This window comes from Lampetra fluviatilis, unplaced genomic scaffold (assembly GCF_964198595.1).
Source record: "Lampetra fluviatilis unplaced genomic scaffold, kcLamFluv1.1 SCAFFOLD_605, whole genome shotgun sequence".
Classification (NCBI taxonomy): Eukaryota; Metazoa; Chordata; class Hyperoartia; order Petromyzontiformes; family Petromyzontidae; genus Lampetra; species Lampetra fluviatilis.
In genome coordinates this window covers 27,501-50,000 of record NW_027620687.1, presented here as the reverse complement: position 1 = coordinate 50,000, position 22,500 = coordinate 27,501, and the positions used below count along the sequence as shown (strand labels likewise).

General features: G+C 50.4%; 1 protein-coding gene across 1 annotated transcript in view; it reads left to right on the top strand.

Moving 5' to 3' along the window:
* LOC144954258 (plasminogen-like) overlaps positions 1–22,500 on the top strand; it is a gene marked incomplete at both ends in the record, with an annotated part of 61,060 nt that overhangs the window by 11,063 nt on the left and 27,497 nt on the right. Inside the window, 7 exons of the mRNA XM_078884794.1 lie at positions 433–545; positions 2,053–2,224; positions 13,256–13,377; positions 14,900–15,020; positions 18,379–18,497; positions 20,363–20,534; positions 21,626–21,858. Of these exons, the coding sequence (XP_078740920.1) occupies positions 433–545; positions 2,053–2,224; positions 13,256–13,377; positions 14,900–15,020; positions 18,379–18,497; positions 20,363–20,534; positions 21,626–21,858 (1,052 nt within the window). The remainder of the gene's footprint in view (positions 1–432; positions 546–2,052; positions 2,225–13,255; positions 13,378–14,899; positions 15,021–18,378; positions 18,498–20,362; positions 20,535–21,625; positions 21,859–22,500) is intronic.

Genomic DNA, 22,500 nt, shown 5'->3' with positions numbered 1-22,500 from the left:
ATATAGTGTAGTGTACAGTAGTGTAGTGTATAGTGTAGTGTATAGTAGTGTAGTGTATAGTGTAGTGTATAGTAGTGTAGTGTATAGTGTAGTGTACAGTAGTGTAGTGTATAGTGTAGTGTATAGTGTATATTGTAGTAGTGTAGTGTATAGTGTAGTGTACAGTAGTGTAGTGTATAGTGTAGTGTATAGTGTATATTGTAGTAGTGTAGTGTATAGTGTAGTGTATTGTAGTGTATAGTGTAGTGTATAGTAGTGTAGTGTATAGTGTAGTGTATAGTAGTGTAGTGTATCGTGTAGTGTACAGTAGTGTAGTGTATAGTGTAGTGTATGAGGTACGTGCGCTCACAGCCACGGGGGGGCTGGGAGAGGTGGCGCACACATCCAACAGTGTACTGAGCGCGGCTCCGGCTGGCTGCGTTTGCGAGACAGCTTCCCCGACGGGGTGAACAACTACTGCCGCAACCCGGACGGGGAACCCAGACCCTGGTGCTACACCATGGACCCGGAGAAGCGCTGGGAGTACTGCGCTGTGGCCAAGTGCGGTGAGCGAGCCGAACCACGCAGCCCACCCACACATTCAACTACCCAGCCACCTAGCCAACAACCAAAGCAACCACCCAACAAGCCAGCCACCCGCCCATCCAACCACCCACCCACCCAACCACCCACACATTCAACTACCCAACCACCCAACCACCCAGCCAACCAACCACCCAACAACCCAGCCACCCACACATTCAACTACCCAGCCACCCAACCACCCAGCCAACCAACCACCCAACAACCCAGCCACCCGCCCACCCAACCACCCACCCACCCAACCACCCACACATTCAACCACCCAACCACCCAACCACCCACCCATTCAACGACCCAACCACCCATCCAACAACCAAACCAACCACCCAGCCAACCACTCAACCACTCACACATTCAACTACCCAGCCACCCAACCACCCAGCCAACCAACCACCCAACAACCCAGCCACCTGCCCACCCAACCACCCAACCACCCAACCACCCAAACATTCAATCACCCAACCACCCATCCACCCAACCACCCAACCACCCATCCAACCACCCAACCATCCAACCACCAAACCACCCACACATTCAACCACCCAACCACCCAACAACCCAGCCACCCACCCACCCAACCAACCACCCACCCACCCAACAACCCACCCACCCACCCAACAACCCACCCAACAACCCACCAAACTACCCACCAAACCACGTACCCACCCAACCACTCACCAAATCATCCACCCACCCAACCACCAAACCATCCACCCACCCAACCACCAAACCATCCACCCACCCACCCAACCACCAAACCATCCACGAAACCACCCATCCACCCAATCAATTACGCACCCACCAATCAACCACCCATTCACCCAATCAACCACCCACCCAGTCGTTCACCCACCCACCCAATCAACCACCCACCCAGTCGTTCACCCATCCACCCAATCAACCACCCACCCAGTCATTTACCCACCCATTAAACCACCCACCCAGTCGTTCACCCACCCACTCATTAAACTACCCACCCAGTCATTCACCCACCCACCCAATCAACCACCCACCCAGTCGTTCACCCACCCACCCAATTAACCACCCACCACCGCCATCTATTGCGTGGCGGATAAACTCACGACTTTCGGTCCGAATATCTGCAAGTGGACGTACGGACCAGGTTGGTTCGTATCTCTGAAAGTTCGTGGGTCGAATGTTCATGAGTACTGGAGGAGTCCCTGTGCGAAACAAGCTCGCGAACAGTCCGGCCGGGTGTCTCGAATGGTGTTTTAACGTCTGAACGCACCTGTTTTTATTGCCAGAAAAGGGGAAAAAAACATAATAAAATAATTATCACGACGTTTCGGCTGCTTGCATTGTGGCCGAAACGTCGTGAGAATTATTTTATTATGTTTTATTATATATTATTTTATTATTTCCATTCTACGTGACTTTACCGAAAGAACCAAGAAGATTAATCCCTGCAACCACCACCACCACCATCACCCCCCCCTTTCTCTTACCCAGAGGGGTTGCCCCCCACGAACCCCGGGCTGGAGGTCACCTTGACCTGCGTGGAAGGTCGGGGCGAGGGTTACCGGGGCACCGTGTCCGTCACCGTGTCGGGACGCACCTGCCAGGCCTGGGACTCGCAGAGCCCACACGCCCATCGCAGGCGGCCAGAGGTCTACAGCTGCAAGTGAGTGGGGGGGGGGGGGTACACACACAGTACACACACAGCACACAGTACACACACAGTACACACACAGTACACACACAGTACACACAGTACACACACAGTACACACACAGCACACAGTACACACACACAGTACACACATAGTACACACAGACACACACACACAGTACACACACACACACAGTACACACAGTACACACACAGTACACACACAGCACACAGTACACACACACAGTACACACATAGTACACACAGACACACACACACAGTACACACACACACACAGTACACACAGTACACACACAGTACACACACACAGTACACACACAGCACACAGTACACACATAGTACACACACACAGTACACACACACAGTACACACACACAGTACACACAGACACAGTACACACACACAGTACACACACAGTACACACACAGTACACACATAGTACACACACAGTACACACACAGTACACACAGACACAGTACACACACAGTACACACACAGTACACACACAGTACACACAGTACACACACATTACACACAGTACACACATACACAGTACACACAGTACACACACACACAGTACACACACACACAGTACACACACAGTACACACACAGTACACACACACACAGTACACACACAGTACACACACACAGTACACACACACAGTACACACACACAGTACACACACAGTACACACACACAGTACACACACACAGTACACACACAGTACACACACAGCACACACACACACAGTACACACACACAGCACACACACAGTACACACACATAGTACACACACAGTACACACACAGTACACACACACAGTACACACACACAGTACACACACACACAGCACACACACAGTACACACACATAGTACACACACAGTACACACACAGTACACACACAGCACACACACACACAGTACACACACACAGTACACACACAGTACACACACACAGTACACACACACAGTACACACACAGTACACACAGTACACACACACAGTACACACAGTACACACACACAGTACGCACACACAGTACACACACAGTACATACAGTACACACACACAGTACACACAGTACACACACACAGTACGCACACAGTACACACACAGTACACACAGTACACACACACAGTACACACACAGTACACACAGTACACACACACAGTACACACAGTACACACACACAGTACACACACACAGTACACACACAGTACATACAGTACACACACACAGTACACACAGTACACACACACAGTACGCACACAGTACACACACAGTACATACAGTACACACACACAGTACACACAGTACACACACACAGTACACACACACAGTACACACACACAGTACACACACACACAGTACACACACACAGTACACACACACAGTACACACACAGTACACACACATAGTACACACACAGTACACACACAGTACACACACACAGTACACACACACAGTACACACACAGTACACACAGTACACACACACAGTACACACACACAGTACACACACAGTACACACACACAGTACACACACACAGTACACACACAGTACACACACACAGTACACACACACACACACAGTACACACACACAGTACACACACACAGTACACACACAGTACACACAGTACACACACACAGTACACACACACAGTACACACACACAGTACACACACAGTACATACAGTACACACACACAGTACACACAGTACACACAGTACACACACAGTACGCACACACACAGTACACACACAGTACACACACAGTACACACACAGTACACACACAGTACACACACAGTACATACAGTACACACACACAGTACACACACAGTACACACACACAGTACACACACACAGTACACACACACAGTACACACACACAGTACACACACACAGTACACACACAGTACACACAGTACACACACTACACACACACAGTACACACACACAGTACACACACACAGTACACACACAGTACACACACACAGTACACACACACAGTACACACACACAGTACACACACAGTACACACACAGTACACACACACAGTACACACACAGTACACACAGTACACACACACAGTACACACACACAGTACACACACACAGTACACACACAGTACATACAGTACACACACACAGTACACACAGTACACACACACAGTACACACACACAGTACACACACACAGTACACACACACAGTACACACACAGTACACACAGTACACACACACAGTACACACACACAGTACACACACACACAGTACACACACACAGTACACACACAGTACACACAGTACACACACACACAGTACACACACACACAGTACACACACACACAGTACACACACACAGTACACACACAGTACACACCAGTACACACACAGTACACACACAGTACACACACACAGTACACACACACAGTACACACACAGTACACACACACAGTGCACACACACAGTACACACACAGTACACACAGTACACACCAGTACACACAGTACACACACACACAGTACACACAGTACACACACAGTACACACACACAGTACACACACACAGTACACACACAGTACACACACACAGTACACACACACAGTGCACACACACAATACACACACAGTACACACAGTACACACACAGTACACACAGTACACACACAGTACACACAGTACACACACACAGTCCACATAGTGCACACACACAGTACACACACAGTACACACAGCACAGACACAGTACACACACAGTACACACACACAGTACACACACACATAGTACACACACACAGTACACACACAGTACACACACACACAGTACACACACAGTACACACACACAGTACACACACACATAGTACACACACACAGTACACACACAGTACACACACACAGTACACACACAGTACACACACAGTACACACAGTACACACACACAGTACACACACACAGTACACACACACACAGTACACACACACACAGTACACACACTACACAAAGTACACACACAGTACACACACAGTACACACACACAGTACACACACAGTACACACACACAGTACACACACACAGTACACACACAGCACAGACACAGTACACACACAGTACACACACACAGTACACACACAGTACACACACACACAGTACACACACAGTACACACACACACAGTACACACACAGTACACACACACAGTACACACACAGTACACACACAGTACACACACACAGTACACACACAGTACACACACACAGTACACACACACAGTACACACACACAGTACACACACATAGTACACACACAGTACACACACACAGTACACACACAGCACACACACACACAGTACACACACAGTACACACACACAGTACACACACACAGCACACACACACAGTACACACACAGTACACACACACAGTACACACACAGTACACACACACAGCACACACACACACAGTACACACACAGCACACACACAGTACATACACAGCACACACACACAGTACACACACACAGTACACACACAGTACACACACACAGTACACACACAGTACACACACACACAGTACACACACAGTACACACACAGTACACACACACAGTACACACACAGTACACACACACAGCACACACACACACAGTACACACACAGTACACACACAGTACACACACACAGTACACACACAGTACACACACAGTACACACACACAGTACACACACAGCACACACACACAGTACACACACACAGTACACACACAGTACACACACACAGTACACACACACAGTACACACACACAGTACACACACACAGTACACACACAGCACACACACACACAGTACACACACAGTACACACACACAGTACACACACACAGCACACACACACAGTACACACACAGTACACACACACAGTACACACACACAGTACACACACAGTACACACACACAGTACACACACAGTACACACACACACAGCACACACACACACAGTACACACACAGCACACACACAGTACATACACAGCACACACACACAGTACACACACACAGTACACACACAGTACACACACACAGTACACACACAGTACACACACACACAGTACACACACAGTACACACACACAGTACACACACACAGTACACACACAGTACACACACACAGTACACACACAGTACACACACACACAGTACACACACAGTACACACACAGTACACACACACAGTACACACACACAGCACACACACACAGTACACACACACAGTACACACACAGTACACACACACAGTACACACACACAGTACACACACACAGTACACACACACACAGCACACACACACACAGTACACACACAGTACACACACACAGTACACACACACAGCACACACACACAGTACACACACAGTACACACACACAGTACACACACAGTACACACACAGTACACACACACACAGTACACACACAGTACACACACAGTACACACACACACAGTACACACACAGTACACACACACAGTACACACACAGTACACACACACACAGTACACACACAGTACACACACACACAGTACACACACAGTACACACACAGCACACACACACACAGTACACACACAGTACACACACACAGTACACACACAGTACACACACACAGTACACACACACAGTACACACACACAGTACACACACAGTACACAAACAGTACACACACACACAGTACACACACACACAGTACACACACACAGTACACACACACAGTACACACACAGTACACACACACAGTACACACACAGTACACACACACACAGCACACACACACAGTACACACACACAGTACACACACAGTACACACACACACAGCACACACACACACAGTACACACACAGCACACACACAGTACATACACAGCACACACACACAGTACACACACACAGTACACACACAGTACACACACACAGTACACACACAGTACACACACACACAGTACACACACAGTACACACACAGTACACACACACAGTACACACACAGTACACACACACAGTACACACACAGTACACACACACACAGTACACACACAGTACACACACAGTACACACACACAGTACACACACACAGCACACACACACAGTACACACACACAGTACACACACAGTACACACACACAGTACACACACACAGTACACACACACAGTACACACACACACAGCACACACACACACAGTACACACACAGTACACACACACAGTACACACACACAGCACACACACACAGTACACACACAGTACACACACACAGTACACACACACAGTACACACACAGTACACACACAGTACACACACACACAGTACACACACAGTACACACACAGTACACACACACACAGTACACACACAGTACACACACACAGTACACACACAGTACACACACACACAGTACACACACAGTACACACACACACAGTACACACACAGTACACACACAGCACACACACACACAGTACACACACAGTACACACACACAGTACACACACAGTACACACACACAGTACACACACACAGTACACACACACAGTACACACACAGTACACAAACAGTACACACACACACAGTACACACACACACAGTACACACACACAGTACACACACACAGTACACACACAGTACACACACACACAGCACACACACACAGTACACACACACACAGTACACACACAGTACACACACACAGTACACACACACCACACACACACACAGTACACACACAGTACACACACACACAGTACACACACAGTACACACACACACACAGTACACACACACAGTACACACACAGTACACACACAGTACACACACACACAGTACACACACAGTACACACACAGCACACACACACACAGTACACACACAGTACACACACACAGTACACACACACAGTACACACACACAGTACACACACAGTACACACACAGTACACACACACACAGTACACACACACACAGTACACACACACAGTACACACACAGTACACACACACAGTACACACACACACAGTACACACACAGTACACACACAGTACACACACACACACAGTACACACACAGTACACACACATAGTACACACACAGCACACACACAGTACACACACAGTACACACACAGTACACACACACACAGTACACACACACACAGTACACACACACACAGTACACACACAGTACACACACAGTACACACACACACAGTACACACACACAGTACACACACAGCACACACACACACACACAGTACACACACAGTACACACACACAGCACACACACACACAGTACACACACAGTACACACACACACAGTACACACACAGTACACACACACACAGTACACACACACAGTACACACACAGCACACACACAGTACACACACACACAGTACACACACACAGTACACACACAGTACACACACACAGTACACACACACAGTACACACACAGTACACACACACACAGCACACACACACACAGTACACACACAGTACATACACAGCACACACACACAGTACACACACAGTACACACACAGTACACACACAGTACACACACAGTACACACACACAGTACACACACAGTACACACACAGTACACACACACACAGTACACACACACAGTACACACACAGTACACACACACAGTACACACACACCACACACACACACAGTACACACACAGTACACACACACACAGTACACACACAGTACACACACACACACAGTACACATACAGTACACACACAGTACACACACACAGTACACACACAGTACACACACACACAGTACACACACACACAGTACACACACAGTACACACACACACAGTACACACACAGTACACACACAGCACACACACACACAGTACACACACAGTACACACACACACAGTACACATACAGTACACACACAGTACACACACACAGTACACACACAGTACACACACACACAGTACACACACAGTACACACACAGTACACACACACACAGTACACACACAGTACACACACAGCACACACACACACAGTACACACACAGTACACACACACACAGTACACACACAGTACACACACACAGTACACACACACAGTACACACACACAGTACACACACAGTACACACACACAGTACACACACAGTACACACACACAGTACACACACAGTACACACACAGTACACACACACAGTACACACACACACAGTACACACACACACAGTACACACACAGTACACACACAGCACACACACACACAGTACACACACAGTACACACACATAGTACACACACAGCACACACAGTACACACACAGTACACACACACACAGTACACACACACACACAGTACACACACACAGTCCACATAGTGCACACACACAGTACACACACAGTACACACAGTACACACACACAGTACACACACACACAGTACACACACACACAGTACACACACACACAGTACACACACTACACACAGTACACACACAGTACACACACAGTACACACACACAGTACACACACAGTCCACATAGTGCACACACACAGTACACACACAGTACACACAGTACACACACACACAGTACACACACACACAGTACACACACACACAGTACACACACTACACACAGTACACACACAGTACACACACACACACAGCACAGACACAGTACACACACAGTACACACACACAGTACACACACAGTACACACACACACAGTACACACACAGTACACACACACACAGTACACACACAGTACACACACACAGTACACACACAGTACACACACAGTACACACACACAGTACACACACAGTACACACACAGTACACACACACAGTACACACACACAGTACACACACACAGTACACACACAGTACACACACACAGTACACACACACAGTACACACACAGTACACACACACAGTACACACACACAGTACACACACACAGTACACACACAGCACACACACACACAGTACACACACAGTACACACACACACAGTACACACACAGTACACACACAGTACACACACACACAGTACACACACAGTACACACACACAGTACACACACAGTACACACACACACAGTACACACACAGTACACACACAGTACACACACACACAGTACACACACACAGTACACACACAGTACACACACAGTACACACACACACAGTACACACACAGTACACACACAGCACACACACACACAGTACACACACAGTACACACACACAGTACACACACAGTACACACACACAGTTCACACACACAGTACACACACAGTACACACACAGTACACAAACAGTACACACACACACAGTACACACACACACAGTACACACACACAGTACACACACACAGTACACACACACAGTACACACACAGTACACACACAGTACACACACACACAGCACACACACACACAGTACACACACAGCACACACACAGTACATACACAGCACACACACACAGTACACACACACACAGTACACACACAGTACACACACACAGTACACACACAGCACACACACACACAATACACACACAGTACACACACACACAGTACACACACAGTACACACACACAGTACACACACAGTACACACACACACAGTACACACACAGTACACACACAGTACACACACACAGTACACACACACAGTACACACACAGCACACACACAGTACACACACAGTACACACACAGTACACACACACAGTACACACACATAGTACACACACACAGTACACACACAGTACACACACAGTACACACACAGTACACACACACAGTACACACACATAGTACACACACACAGTACACACACAGTACACACACATAGTACACACACAGTACACACAGTACACGCACAGTACACGCACAGCACACACACAGTACACACACAGTACACACACAGTACACACACACAGCACACACACATAGTACACACACAGTACACACACAGTACACACACAGTACACACACAGCACACACACATAGTACACGCACAGTACACGCACAGCACACACAGCACACACACAGTACACACACATAGTACACACACAGTACACACACAGTACACACACACAGTACACACACACAGTACACACACACAGTACACACACACAGTACACACACATAGTACACACACAGTACACACACACAGTACACACACACAGCACACACACAGTACACACACAGCACACACATAGTACACACACAGTACACACACACAGTACACACACAGTACACACACACAGTACACACACACAGTACACACACACAGTACACACACACAGTACACACACACAGTACACACACACAGTACACACACAGTACACACACAGCACACACACACACAGTACACACACACAGTACACACACACAGTACACACACAGTACACACACACACAGTACACACACAGTACACACACACACAGTACACACACAGTACACACACAGCACACACACACACAGTACACACACAGTACACACACACAGTACACACACAGTACACACACACAGTACACACACAGTACACACACACAGTACACACACAGTACACACAGTACACGCACAGTACACACACAGTACACACACAGTACACACACAGTACACACACACAGTACACACACAGTACACGCACAGCACACACACAGTACACACACAGTACACACACAGTACACACACACACAGCACACACACACACAGTACACACACAGCACACACACACACAGCACACACACACACAGTACACACACAGTACACACACACACAGCACACACACACACAGTACACACACAGCACACACACACACACAGTACACACACACAGTACACACACAGCACACACACACACACAGTACACACACAGTACACACACAGCACACACACAGTACACACACACAGTTGTTGTTTTTTGTTTGTCGTCGTTTGTTGTGTTGTTTGTTTGTTGCTTCTTCTTGTTGTTGTTGTTCGTTTTAAATCCTTTATATTAAGTTCACTTGCTTGCTTGCTTACGACCGTGCAAATCTTTCGGTCGTTTTTTTAACCCACTTCCCGTGATCCAATCGAGCTGACATTTTGCACACAGACTCGTTGTGCGTGGCAATTTATTTTCGTGAAATTTTTTTTCCAAAATTTTCAACATTTTAGGGGGGAAAAAAATTGCATATTTAATTTAAAACTCTTACTCAAGAAAAACAGAAATGAATAATAAAATAAAACCGATGCCGCGCATTTAAAGGATTTAGTGAAAAACTTTGTTTTTACGGGTTAATGTTTTTAATCCTTTATATTAAGTTCGCTTGCTTGCTTGCGACCGTGAAAATCTTTCGGTCGTTTTTTTAACCCACTTCCCGTGATCCAATCGAGCTGACATTTTGCACACAGACTCGTTGTGCGTGGCGATTTATTTTCGTGAAAAAAATTCAAAAATGTTCCACTTTTTAGGGGAAAACATTTTTATATTAAATTTAAAATACCAATGTGATCAAAATGAAACTCTTACTCAAGAAAAACAGAAATGAATAATAAAATAAAACCGATGCCACTCATATAAAGGATTTATAGTGCAAAACTTTGTTTTAACGGCTTAAATTTCGATTTAAAGCTTTCGTGACTGCAGGGATTCATCTTCTTGGTTCTTTCGGTAAAGTCACGTAGAAGGGAAGTTATAAAATAATAAAAATGAAATTAAAACATAATAAAATAAAATAATTCTCACGACGTTTCGGCTACAACGCCGTCACCTGAAGACGGCTGCTTGCGTTGTAGCCGAAACGTCGTGAGAATTATTTTATTTTATTATGTTTTATTTTTATTATTTTATTACTTCCCTTCTACGTGACTTTACCGAAAGAACCAAGATGATGAATCCCTGCAGTCACGAAAGCTTTAAATCGAAATTTTATTATGTTCTATTTTTATTATTTTATTACTTCCCTTCTGCGTGACTTTACGGCTTAATTTTTTAACAAGTCGCGCTCGATCTTCCAGAGGCCTAGAGGCCAACTACTGCCGCAACCCGGACGGCGAGAAGCTGCCCTGGTGCTACACCACGGACCCGGAGCGCCGCTGGGAGTACTGTGACGTGCCCTCGTGTACCGGGGGTCCCACCGGTGAGATACACACACACACAGACACACACACACACAGACACACACACACAGACACACACACACACACAGACACACACACACAGACACACACACACACACAGACACACACACACAGATACACACACACAGACACACACACACAGACACACACACACACAGACACACACACACAGACACACACACACAGATACACACACACAGACACACACACAGATACACAAACACACACAGACACACACACACACAGACACACACACACAGACACACACACACAGATACACACACACAGACACACACAGACACAGACAAAGATCCCCCGTATAGCCTTAACAGACTGTAGGGGCAAGTGCTGTTAGCGAGCACCTATGAAGGCCGGAACGGTACACGAGGGGGTGGGTGGCCAGCACCACGCCCGACCGCCTTTGTCTCCCCAGTGGCGATGTTTACACACCGCACCAGGTACTCATTTAAGGCTGAGTCGACCTAGGGGAGGCCCAGGACAGACACACAGACACACACACACACACAGACACACACAGACACACACACACACACAGACACACACACACACAGACACACACACACACAGACACACACACACAGACACACACACACACAGACACACACACACAGACACACACACACACAGAGCTACTCACACAGATATACACACACACACAGACACACACACAGATACACACACAGATACACACACACAGATACACACACACACAGAGCTACTCACACAGATATACACACACACACAGACACACACACACAGATACACACACACAGATACACACACACAGATACACACACACAAAGATACTCACACACAAAGAGATATCTCCAAGGTGTTAACTACCTCGCCTGGTACGCGGGAGGTCGTGGGTTCGATGTTGAGATGTTAACTACCTCGCCTAGTATGCGGGAGGTCGTGGGTTCGATGTTGAGGTCGTGGGTTCTATGTTGAGATGTTAACTATCTCGCCTGATACGCAGGAGTTCGTGGGTTCCATGTTGATGTTAACTACCTCGCCTGGAACGCAGGAGTTCGTGAGTTCGATGTTGAGAGGTTAACCACCTCGCCTGGTACGCAGGAGGTCGTGGGTTCGATGTTGAGATGTTAACCACCTCGCCCGGTACGCAGGAGATCGTGGGTTCGATGTTGAGGTCGTGGGTTCCATGTTGCGATGTTAACTACCTCGCCTGTTAGGCAGGAGTTCGTGGGTTCGATGTTGAGATGTTAACCACCTCGCCCGGTACGCAGGAGGTCGTGGGTTCGATGTTGAAGTCGTGGGTTCCATGTTGCGATGTTAACTACCTCGCCTGTTAGGCAGGAGTTCGTGGGTTCGATGCTGAGATGTTAACTACCTCGCCTGTTAGGCAGGAGTTCGTGGGTTCGATGCTGAGATGTTAACCACCTCGCCCGGTACGCTGGAGGTCGTGGGCTCTCAACGTCGAACCCACCGTGGTGCGTTTTTTTTTGTCGCCGTTTCGTTTGGCCGCTCGGCGTGCTGCAGGCAGCTGCTACCACTGCATCGGCGAGGATTACCGCGGCAAGGTGGCCAAGACCGAGACGGGCAAGGACTGCCAACGCTGGGACGAGCAGACCCCGCACAGGCACACGTTCAGCCCGCAGAGGTTCGGAAAGCCGCGAGCCCTAGCCGGTCCCATTTGCCGATTTGTCTGAGTTGGCGAATCGAATCGCGGTTCAATTGTTCGTGGGGTCAAGCTTCGGTTCAGATCATTCGCCGCGTGATGGATGTGGAGCGTGTGGTGGAGCGTTGCCACGTGATGCCATCAAAGGATGAACTGCTCTGTATCTTCTGATTAGGCCTCGGCAAGGTAAGGTAATTTACCCTTTTTACCGGGTAAAAGGGTAAAGGTAAAGGGTAAAGGTGTCGACATGCCAAGGTGTAAGGTAAAGGGTACAGGGTAAAGGTAGCTCGGAAGAATTACCCGGTAAATACGGCACCTTGTTTACCGCTAGAAGCTCCGTGGTGCAGTCCGTGGACTCCATTTAATAAGTAAAAAAAATTTTCAAACCTTTTTTTTTTAAACACGCTTTTATTAAATGTACTAGTAATTGCAGAACTCCACGACTCCAGGAAGTGTCCCCGAAGCTTGCCATAACGTCAGGGACCGTGGCCAATTACAGCCAACGTCAGTTGAGCGTGGACAATTAGACCCAATCCGAAACATGACATATAAAGAATAATGTTTAAAAATATATTGTTTTTTATGATAGAATATAGTATTGTCATCACTTTTACATAAGTATACCAAGTTTGCAGTCGATACCACATTGGGAAGTGGGTTAAAATTTAGTTACAAGATTTGAAGATACGACAATGACGACGACGACAACAACAATGACAACAACAACAAGCGTGTAAAATTTGAATCATCGAGAGTATTCTATATGAATAAAGCGCTCTACCTTGTAGCAATTACCTGTTATAAACCTTGTTCATGTGTAGTAGTACCCCAGTAATTACCCTGTAATCGGGTAATTTGTATGGGGTGAGGGTAAAATGTAGGGTAGAGTGATTGTATTGTGGTAAGGGTAAAAGGTAAGGGTAGAGTGATTGTATTGTGGTAAGGTAAAAGGTAAGGGTAGAGTGATTGTAATGTGGTAAGGTAAAAGGTAAGGGTAGAGTGATTGTATTGTGGTAAGGTAAAAGGTAAGGGTAGAGTGATTGTATTGTGGTAAGGTAAAAGGTAAGGGTAGAGTGATTGTATTGTGGTAAGGTAAAAGGTAAGGGTAGAGTGATGGTATTGTGGTAAGGTAAAAGGTAAGGGTAGAGTGATTGTATTGTGGTAAGGTAAAAGGTAAGGGTAGAGTGATTGTATTGTGGTAAGGTAAAAGGTAAGGGTAGAGTGATGGTATTGTGGTAAGGTAAAAGGTAAGGGTAGAGTGATTGTATTGTGGTAAGGTAAAAGGTAAGGGTAGAGTGATTGTATTGTGGTAAGGTAAAAGGTAAGGGTAGAGTGATGGTATTGTGGTAAGGTAAAAGGTAAGGGTAGAGTGATTGTATTGTGGTAAGGTAAAAGGTAAGGGTAGAGTGATTGTATTGTGGTAGGGTAAAATGTAGGGTAAAGGTAGCCTAGTTGTTTTTACCTTTTAACTTTTACCTTACCTTGCCGAGGCCTGCTTCTGATTTCAAGGATGAGAACTTCGAAAGGTACGAATTGCTTCCGACGTGTATTCGTTGAAATGTTTTAGTTAGAATAGAACAATCGCGCATGGAGCAATTGTTAAAGTTAAAGAAATTAGGTGGGTGTGCCACTGTGGGTGTGTCACTGTGGGTGTGTCACTGTGGGTGTGTCATCTCGGTCAGTCGACCCGTGGCACCTGGGTCTGCCCCGTGACCTCCTGCCAGCGGGCGTTCGACACTTCACGTGGCCTCAGGGTGCACATGGCCTGGCACAAGCGTCGTGGTGACGTCACCGCCACTTAGTGGCGAATGGCGGTTGTTGTTGTTGTTGTTGTGTATGGGTGTGTGTGTCACTGTGTGTGTGTGTCACTGTGTGTGTGTCACTGTGTGTGTGTGTCACTGTGTGTGTGTGTCACTGTGTGTGTGTCACTGTTCGACACTTCACGTGGCCTCAAGGTGCACGTGGCCTGGCACAAGCGTCGTGGTGACGTCACCGCCACTTAGTGGCGAATGGCGGTTGTTGTTGTTGTTGTGTATGGGTGTGTGTGTCACTGTGTGTGTGTCACTGTGTGTGTGTGTCACTGTGTGTGTGTCACTGTGTGTGTGTGTCACTGTTCGACACTTCACGTGGCCTCAAGGTGCACTTGGCCTGGCACAAGCGTCGTGGTGACGTCACCGCCACTTAGTGGCGAATGGCGGTTGTTGTTGTGTGTCACTGTGGGTGTGTCACTGTGTGTGTCACTGTGTGTGTCACTGTGTGTGTGTGTCACTGTGTGTGTGTGTCACTGTGTGTGTCACTGTGTGTGTGTGAGTATGTGACCTTCAAAGTACTACTAACAGCGGCACTTGCCCCTACATCTCACCCCGGTGCGAGGCTACCCGGGGGACCTTTGCCTGTGTGTGTGAGTGGTCTTCACAGTACAGTGATCCCTCGTTTATCGCGGTTAATGGGGACCGGAACCCCGTCGCGATAGGTGAAAATCCACGAAGTAGGATTGGCCCCCTAGGAATTTCCGTATATGTGTGTGTCGGTACCAGAATGTTTAAAATATGTATATTTATACTTTATATATATATGTTATTTAAATCTATTTAATTATAAAACCTTAATATTATACATTCACTCTCTCTCTCTCTCTCATACGATACGTATCATGGTGTTCTACACTCACCAATGACAGTAGTATCTTGAGACTTGACTCCAGTAATGACGACGACGACGATGACAATGACGACGATGACAGACCTGTGCAGTTCGATGAATGATGATGATGACGATGGTGTTACTGCACAGGTATAATGAGGCCTTTAAATCAGTTCGAAAAATCCGCGATGCACTGAGGCCGCGAAACTTGAACCGCGAAGTGGCGAGGGATTACTGTACTACTAACGGCGGCACTTGCCCCTACATCCCCCCCGGTGCGAGGCTACCCGGGGGACCTTTGCCTGTGCGTGTGTGTGAGTGGTCTTCACAGCACTACTAACAGCGGCACTTGCCCCAACATCCCTCGTGTGAGGCTACCCGGGGGACCTTTGCCTGTGCGTGTGTGTGAGTGGCCTTCACAGTACGACTAACAGCGGCACTTGCCCCAACATCCCTCGTGCGAGGCTACCCGGGGGACCTTTGCCTGTGCGTGTGTGTGAGTGGCCTTCACAGTACGACTAACAGCGGCACTTGCCCCTACATCCCTCGTGCGAGGCTACCCGGGGGACCTTTGCCTGTGCGTGTGTGTGAGTGGTCTTCACAGCACTACAAACAGCGGCACTTGCCCCAACATCCCTCGTGCGAGGCTACCCGGGGGACCTTTGCCTGTGCGTGTGCGTTGCCCGCGTGACCCCAGCTTCGCGGGAAGTGACCTGGCCAACAACTTCTGCCGGAACCCCAACAAGGAGTCGCGTCCCTGGTGCTTCACCACGGACGCCGCGCAGCGCTGGGAGCACTGCGCCCTCTCCAAGTGCGGTGAGCCGTCGTCGTCGGCGTCGGCGTCGTCACGGTCATTGTGACGTCACCGTCATTGTGACGTCACCGTTGCCGAGGCGACGGTGACGGCCGTCGTGGGCGTCGTCACGGCAGTTGTGGGCGTCGTCACGGCTGTCGTGGGCGTCACTGTCGCCACGGCGATGGTGACGTCACGGCCGTCGTGGGTGACGTCACGGCCGTCGTGGGCGTCACTGTTACTATGGCGACGGTGACGTCACGGCGTCGTGGGCGTCACTGTTACCACGGCGACGGTGACATCACAGCCGTCGTGGATGATTCCCCCAAATGGCCAACACGAGGGGTGACGATTATCTGAACCGGTCCCTGGGGCCTCCCCTAGGTCGACTCAGCTTCAAGTGAGTACCTAGGTTGCAGTGTGCAGTAAACATCGGCACTGGGGAGACAAAGGCGGCCGGGCGCGGTGCTGGCCACCCACCCCCTCGTGTGCCGTGCCAGCCTTCATAGGTGCTCGCTAACAGCACTTGCCCCCCTACAGTCTGTTAAGGCTACACGGGGGGATCTTTGTCTTTGTGTGCGTTGATCTTCCTTCGCGCCGTGCGTAGCCGACCGGGCTAATCGGCGGTGCGAGGGAAGGACAACAAACTAAACACAACAACAGCAGCAGCAGCAACAGCAGCAAGCGGCGGTTCTAAAGACGTGAATTTGTCGATCTTGAGATGATGATGATGATGAGTTAACAGTGCGGCGTAGCTCCCAGCGGCTTCCTAACGCCGGACGGACAGAGCGTTCCAGACGGGCCCAAAGCGCCGCGCGACGATGCGGTGGACCCCCGTCTTGTGCTCCATGACCCGGCCAAACAAAAGTTGCTGCCACCGCTGCCAGCGAAGACGACGACCTGATTGGCGGCCGATAGGTCGCCGGCGAGGATGGACCGGCGATCAAACGGGGTCGGCGTGGTTGGCGTTCGATAGGTCGTCGGCGCTACTACCGTGGCAGTCGCGACGGAAGAGTCACGGGGGGGTAGGCGACTGACTCCCGGGTGACTGTGTAGGTGACAGTCTTTGATGGACGGTTCGCTGCTAGCGAGGACGATGAGCGAAGTTGGCGCGACGATGGCCGATAGCCGACCGACTTCCTGGCGAGTGACCGTGGAGGTCTTTGAACCGACTGGCCGCCAAAAGCCACCGCTGCCGCCGCTGCCAGCGAACACGGTGAGCGGAGTCGGCGTGGCTGGCAGCCGATAGGTCGTCGGCGAGGATGGACCGGCGATCAAACGGGGTCGGCGTGTATGGCGGTCGATAGGTCGTCGGCACTACTACTGTGGCAGTCGCAACGATTCACGGGTAGGCGACTGACTCGCGGGTGACTGTGTAGGTGACAGTCTTTGATAGACGGTTCGCTGCTAGCGAGGACGATGAGCGAAGTTGGCGTGACGATGGCCGATAGTTGACTGACTTCCTGGCGAGTGACCGTGGAGGTCTTTGACCGACTGGCCGCCAAAAGCCACCGGAGTCGGCGTGGCTGGCGGCCGATAGGTCATTCGCCGGGGAGGTACGGCGACCGTGGCAGCGGTGGCGAGTCGCGGGCAGGCGGCCGACTTCCCGGGCGAGTGACTGTGAGCGCTCTTCAGCCGACGGTTCGCCCGAAGCCGCCGCTGCCTCTGCCGGCGAGAGGGCGGTGGCCGCCGGAGTGGTGCGTAGGTTGACGGTCGACCGCTCGTTGGCGACGCCGTTCGGCGAGGTGGCTACCCGGGCGTCTTCGTTCGCGCTCCGTGCGCTCCGTGTGCGACGATGAGCGATGACGAGCGACGAGGAGTGACGATCAGCGACGAGGAGCTACGACGACGAGCGACGACTTCCGCCCCTGTGCCCGACTAAACGCAGAGGGCGAGCCGCCGGAGAGCGCCTCGCCGGAGCTGACGACGTCGTGCGTGAAGGGCACCGGGGAAGGGTACCGGGGCACCGCCGCCCTCACCGTCTCAGGAAAGGCCTGCCAGGCCTGGGCCTCGCAGACTCCGCACTCGCACACTCGCAAGCCGGACGTGTACAGCTGCCAGTGAGTGCGACTGCCTTGGCTCCACCACACCTCACTCGCTCGCTCACTTTACTCTACTCTACTCCCTCGCTCTCTCTCTACTGCCTCGCTCTCCTCTCCTCCCCTCCCTCCCTCCCTCTCTCTTCCTCTCTCTCCCTCCCCCCTCTCTCTACTGCCTCCCTCTCCTCTCCTCCCCTCCCTCCCTCTCTCTTCCTCTCCCTCCCCTCTCTCTCTCTACCCCCCCCCTCTCTCTCTACTCCCTCCCTCCCTCCCCCCTCCCTCTCACTAATGCCTCCCTCTCACTAATGCCTCCCTCTCCTCCCCTCCCTCCCTCTCTCTTCCCCCCCCCCCCCTCTCTCTCCCCCCCCCCCCTCTCTCTACCCCCCCCCTCTCTCTTCCCCCCCCCCTCTCTCTACCCCCCCCTCTCTCTACCCCCCCCCCTCTCTCTTCCCCCCCCCCTCTCTCTACCCCCCCCCTCTCTCTACCCCCCCCCCCTCTCTCTTCCCCCCCCCTCTCTCTACCCCCCCCCTCTCTCTACCCCCCCCCCTCTCTCTTCCCCCCCCCTCTCTCTACCCCCCCCCTCTCTCTTCCCCCCCCCTCTCTCTACCCCCCCCCTCACCTCTCTCCCCCCCCTCCCTCTTTCTTCCTCTCCCCCCCTCCCTCCCCTCCTTCCCTCTATCCCCTCTCTCCCCCCCTCCTGTCACCTCCCTCCCTCCCTCGCCTCTATCGCACCGCGCTCAGAACCCAGAATCAGAATCTGTAGCATTCGCACCGCGTTGGGAGCCCATGAGGCTCTTCCGTCACAGGTGCACGTGTGCTGAACTTCTTTCGCACCGTACGGAGGTGCCGGTGGGCTGGGGGCGGGGGGGGGGTTATAAATGTCCAGTCGGGGCAGGTCAGAATGTCACAGCAGCAACAACACAACAAACAACACAACAACACAACAAAGATACGGAAATTCCTAGGGGGCCAATCCTACTTCGCGGATTTTCACCTGTCGCGAGGGGTTCCGGTCCCCATTAACCGCGATAAACGAGGGCTCACTGTACTTGCAGTCACGAAAGCTTCAAATCCAGAACTCGTCCCGTTTCTCTCCCGCTCGGCTAAAACAGGGGCCTGGTGGCCAACTACTGCCGCAACCCGGACGGCGAGAAGCTGCCCTGGTGCTACACCACGGACCCGGAGCAGCGCTGGGAGTACTGCGACGTGCCCTCGTGCGGTACCGGCGGCGAAACCGGTGGCGGCGGTGGCACCGTCAGCATTGGTGGCAGCGGTGGCACCGGCGTCGATTCGCAGGCGGGGACCTCTCAAGTCGCTCAGACTCCGCAAGTTCCACCGCAGGCCGGTGCGGCTGGGACGGGACACGGTGAAACCTCGGGGGGATTGGGGGGCGGGGGCGGCGGTGAACGGATGCATTGGTAGGGGGGGGGGGGTTTCTGCGTTGCGACGGATAAGGACGGCTGCTTGCGTTGTGGGTTGACTACCTCGCCTGGTATGCAGGAGGTCGTGGGTTCGATCCCGACCCTGACGACGCCTGCTGCTGCTGCTGTATATTTGTAGCCTGCGTCTCTCTCATCATCATCACGGTGGCTAGGAGATGTTAACGACCTCGCTTGGTATACAGGAGGTCGTGGGTTCCACCACCACCATCATCATCATCACCACGGTGGCTAGGAGATGTTGACTACCTCGCCTGGTGTACAGGAGGTCGTGGGTTCCACCACCACCATCATCACCATCACGGTGGCTAGGAGATGTTGACTACCTCGCCTGGTCTACAGGAGGTCGTGGGTTCCACCACCACCATCATCACCATCACGGTGGCTAGGAGATGTTGACTACCTCGCCTGGTGTACAGGAGGTCGTGGGTTCCACCACCACCATCATCACCATCACGGTGGCTAGGAGATGTTGACTACCTCGCCTGGTCTACAGGAGGTCGTGGGTTCCACCACCACCACCATCATCATCACGGTGGCTAGGAGAT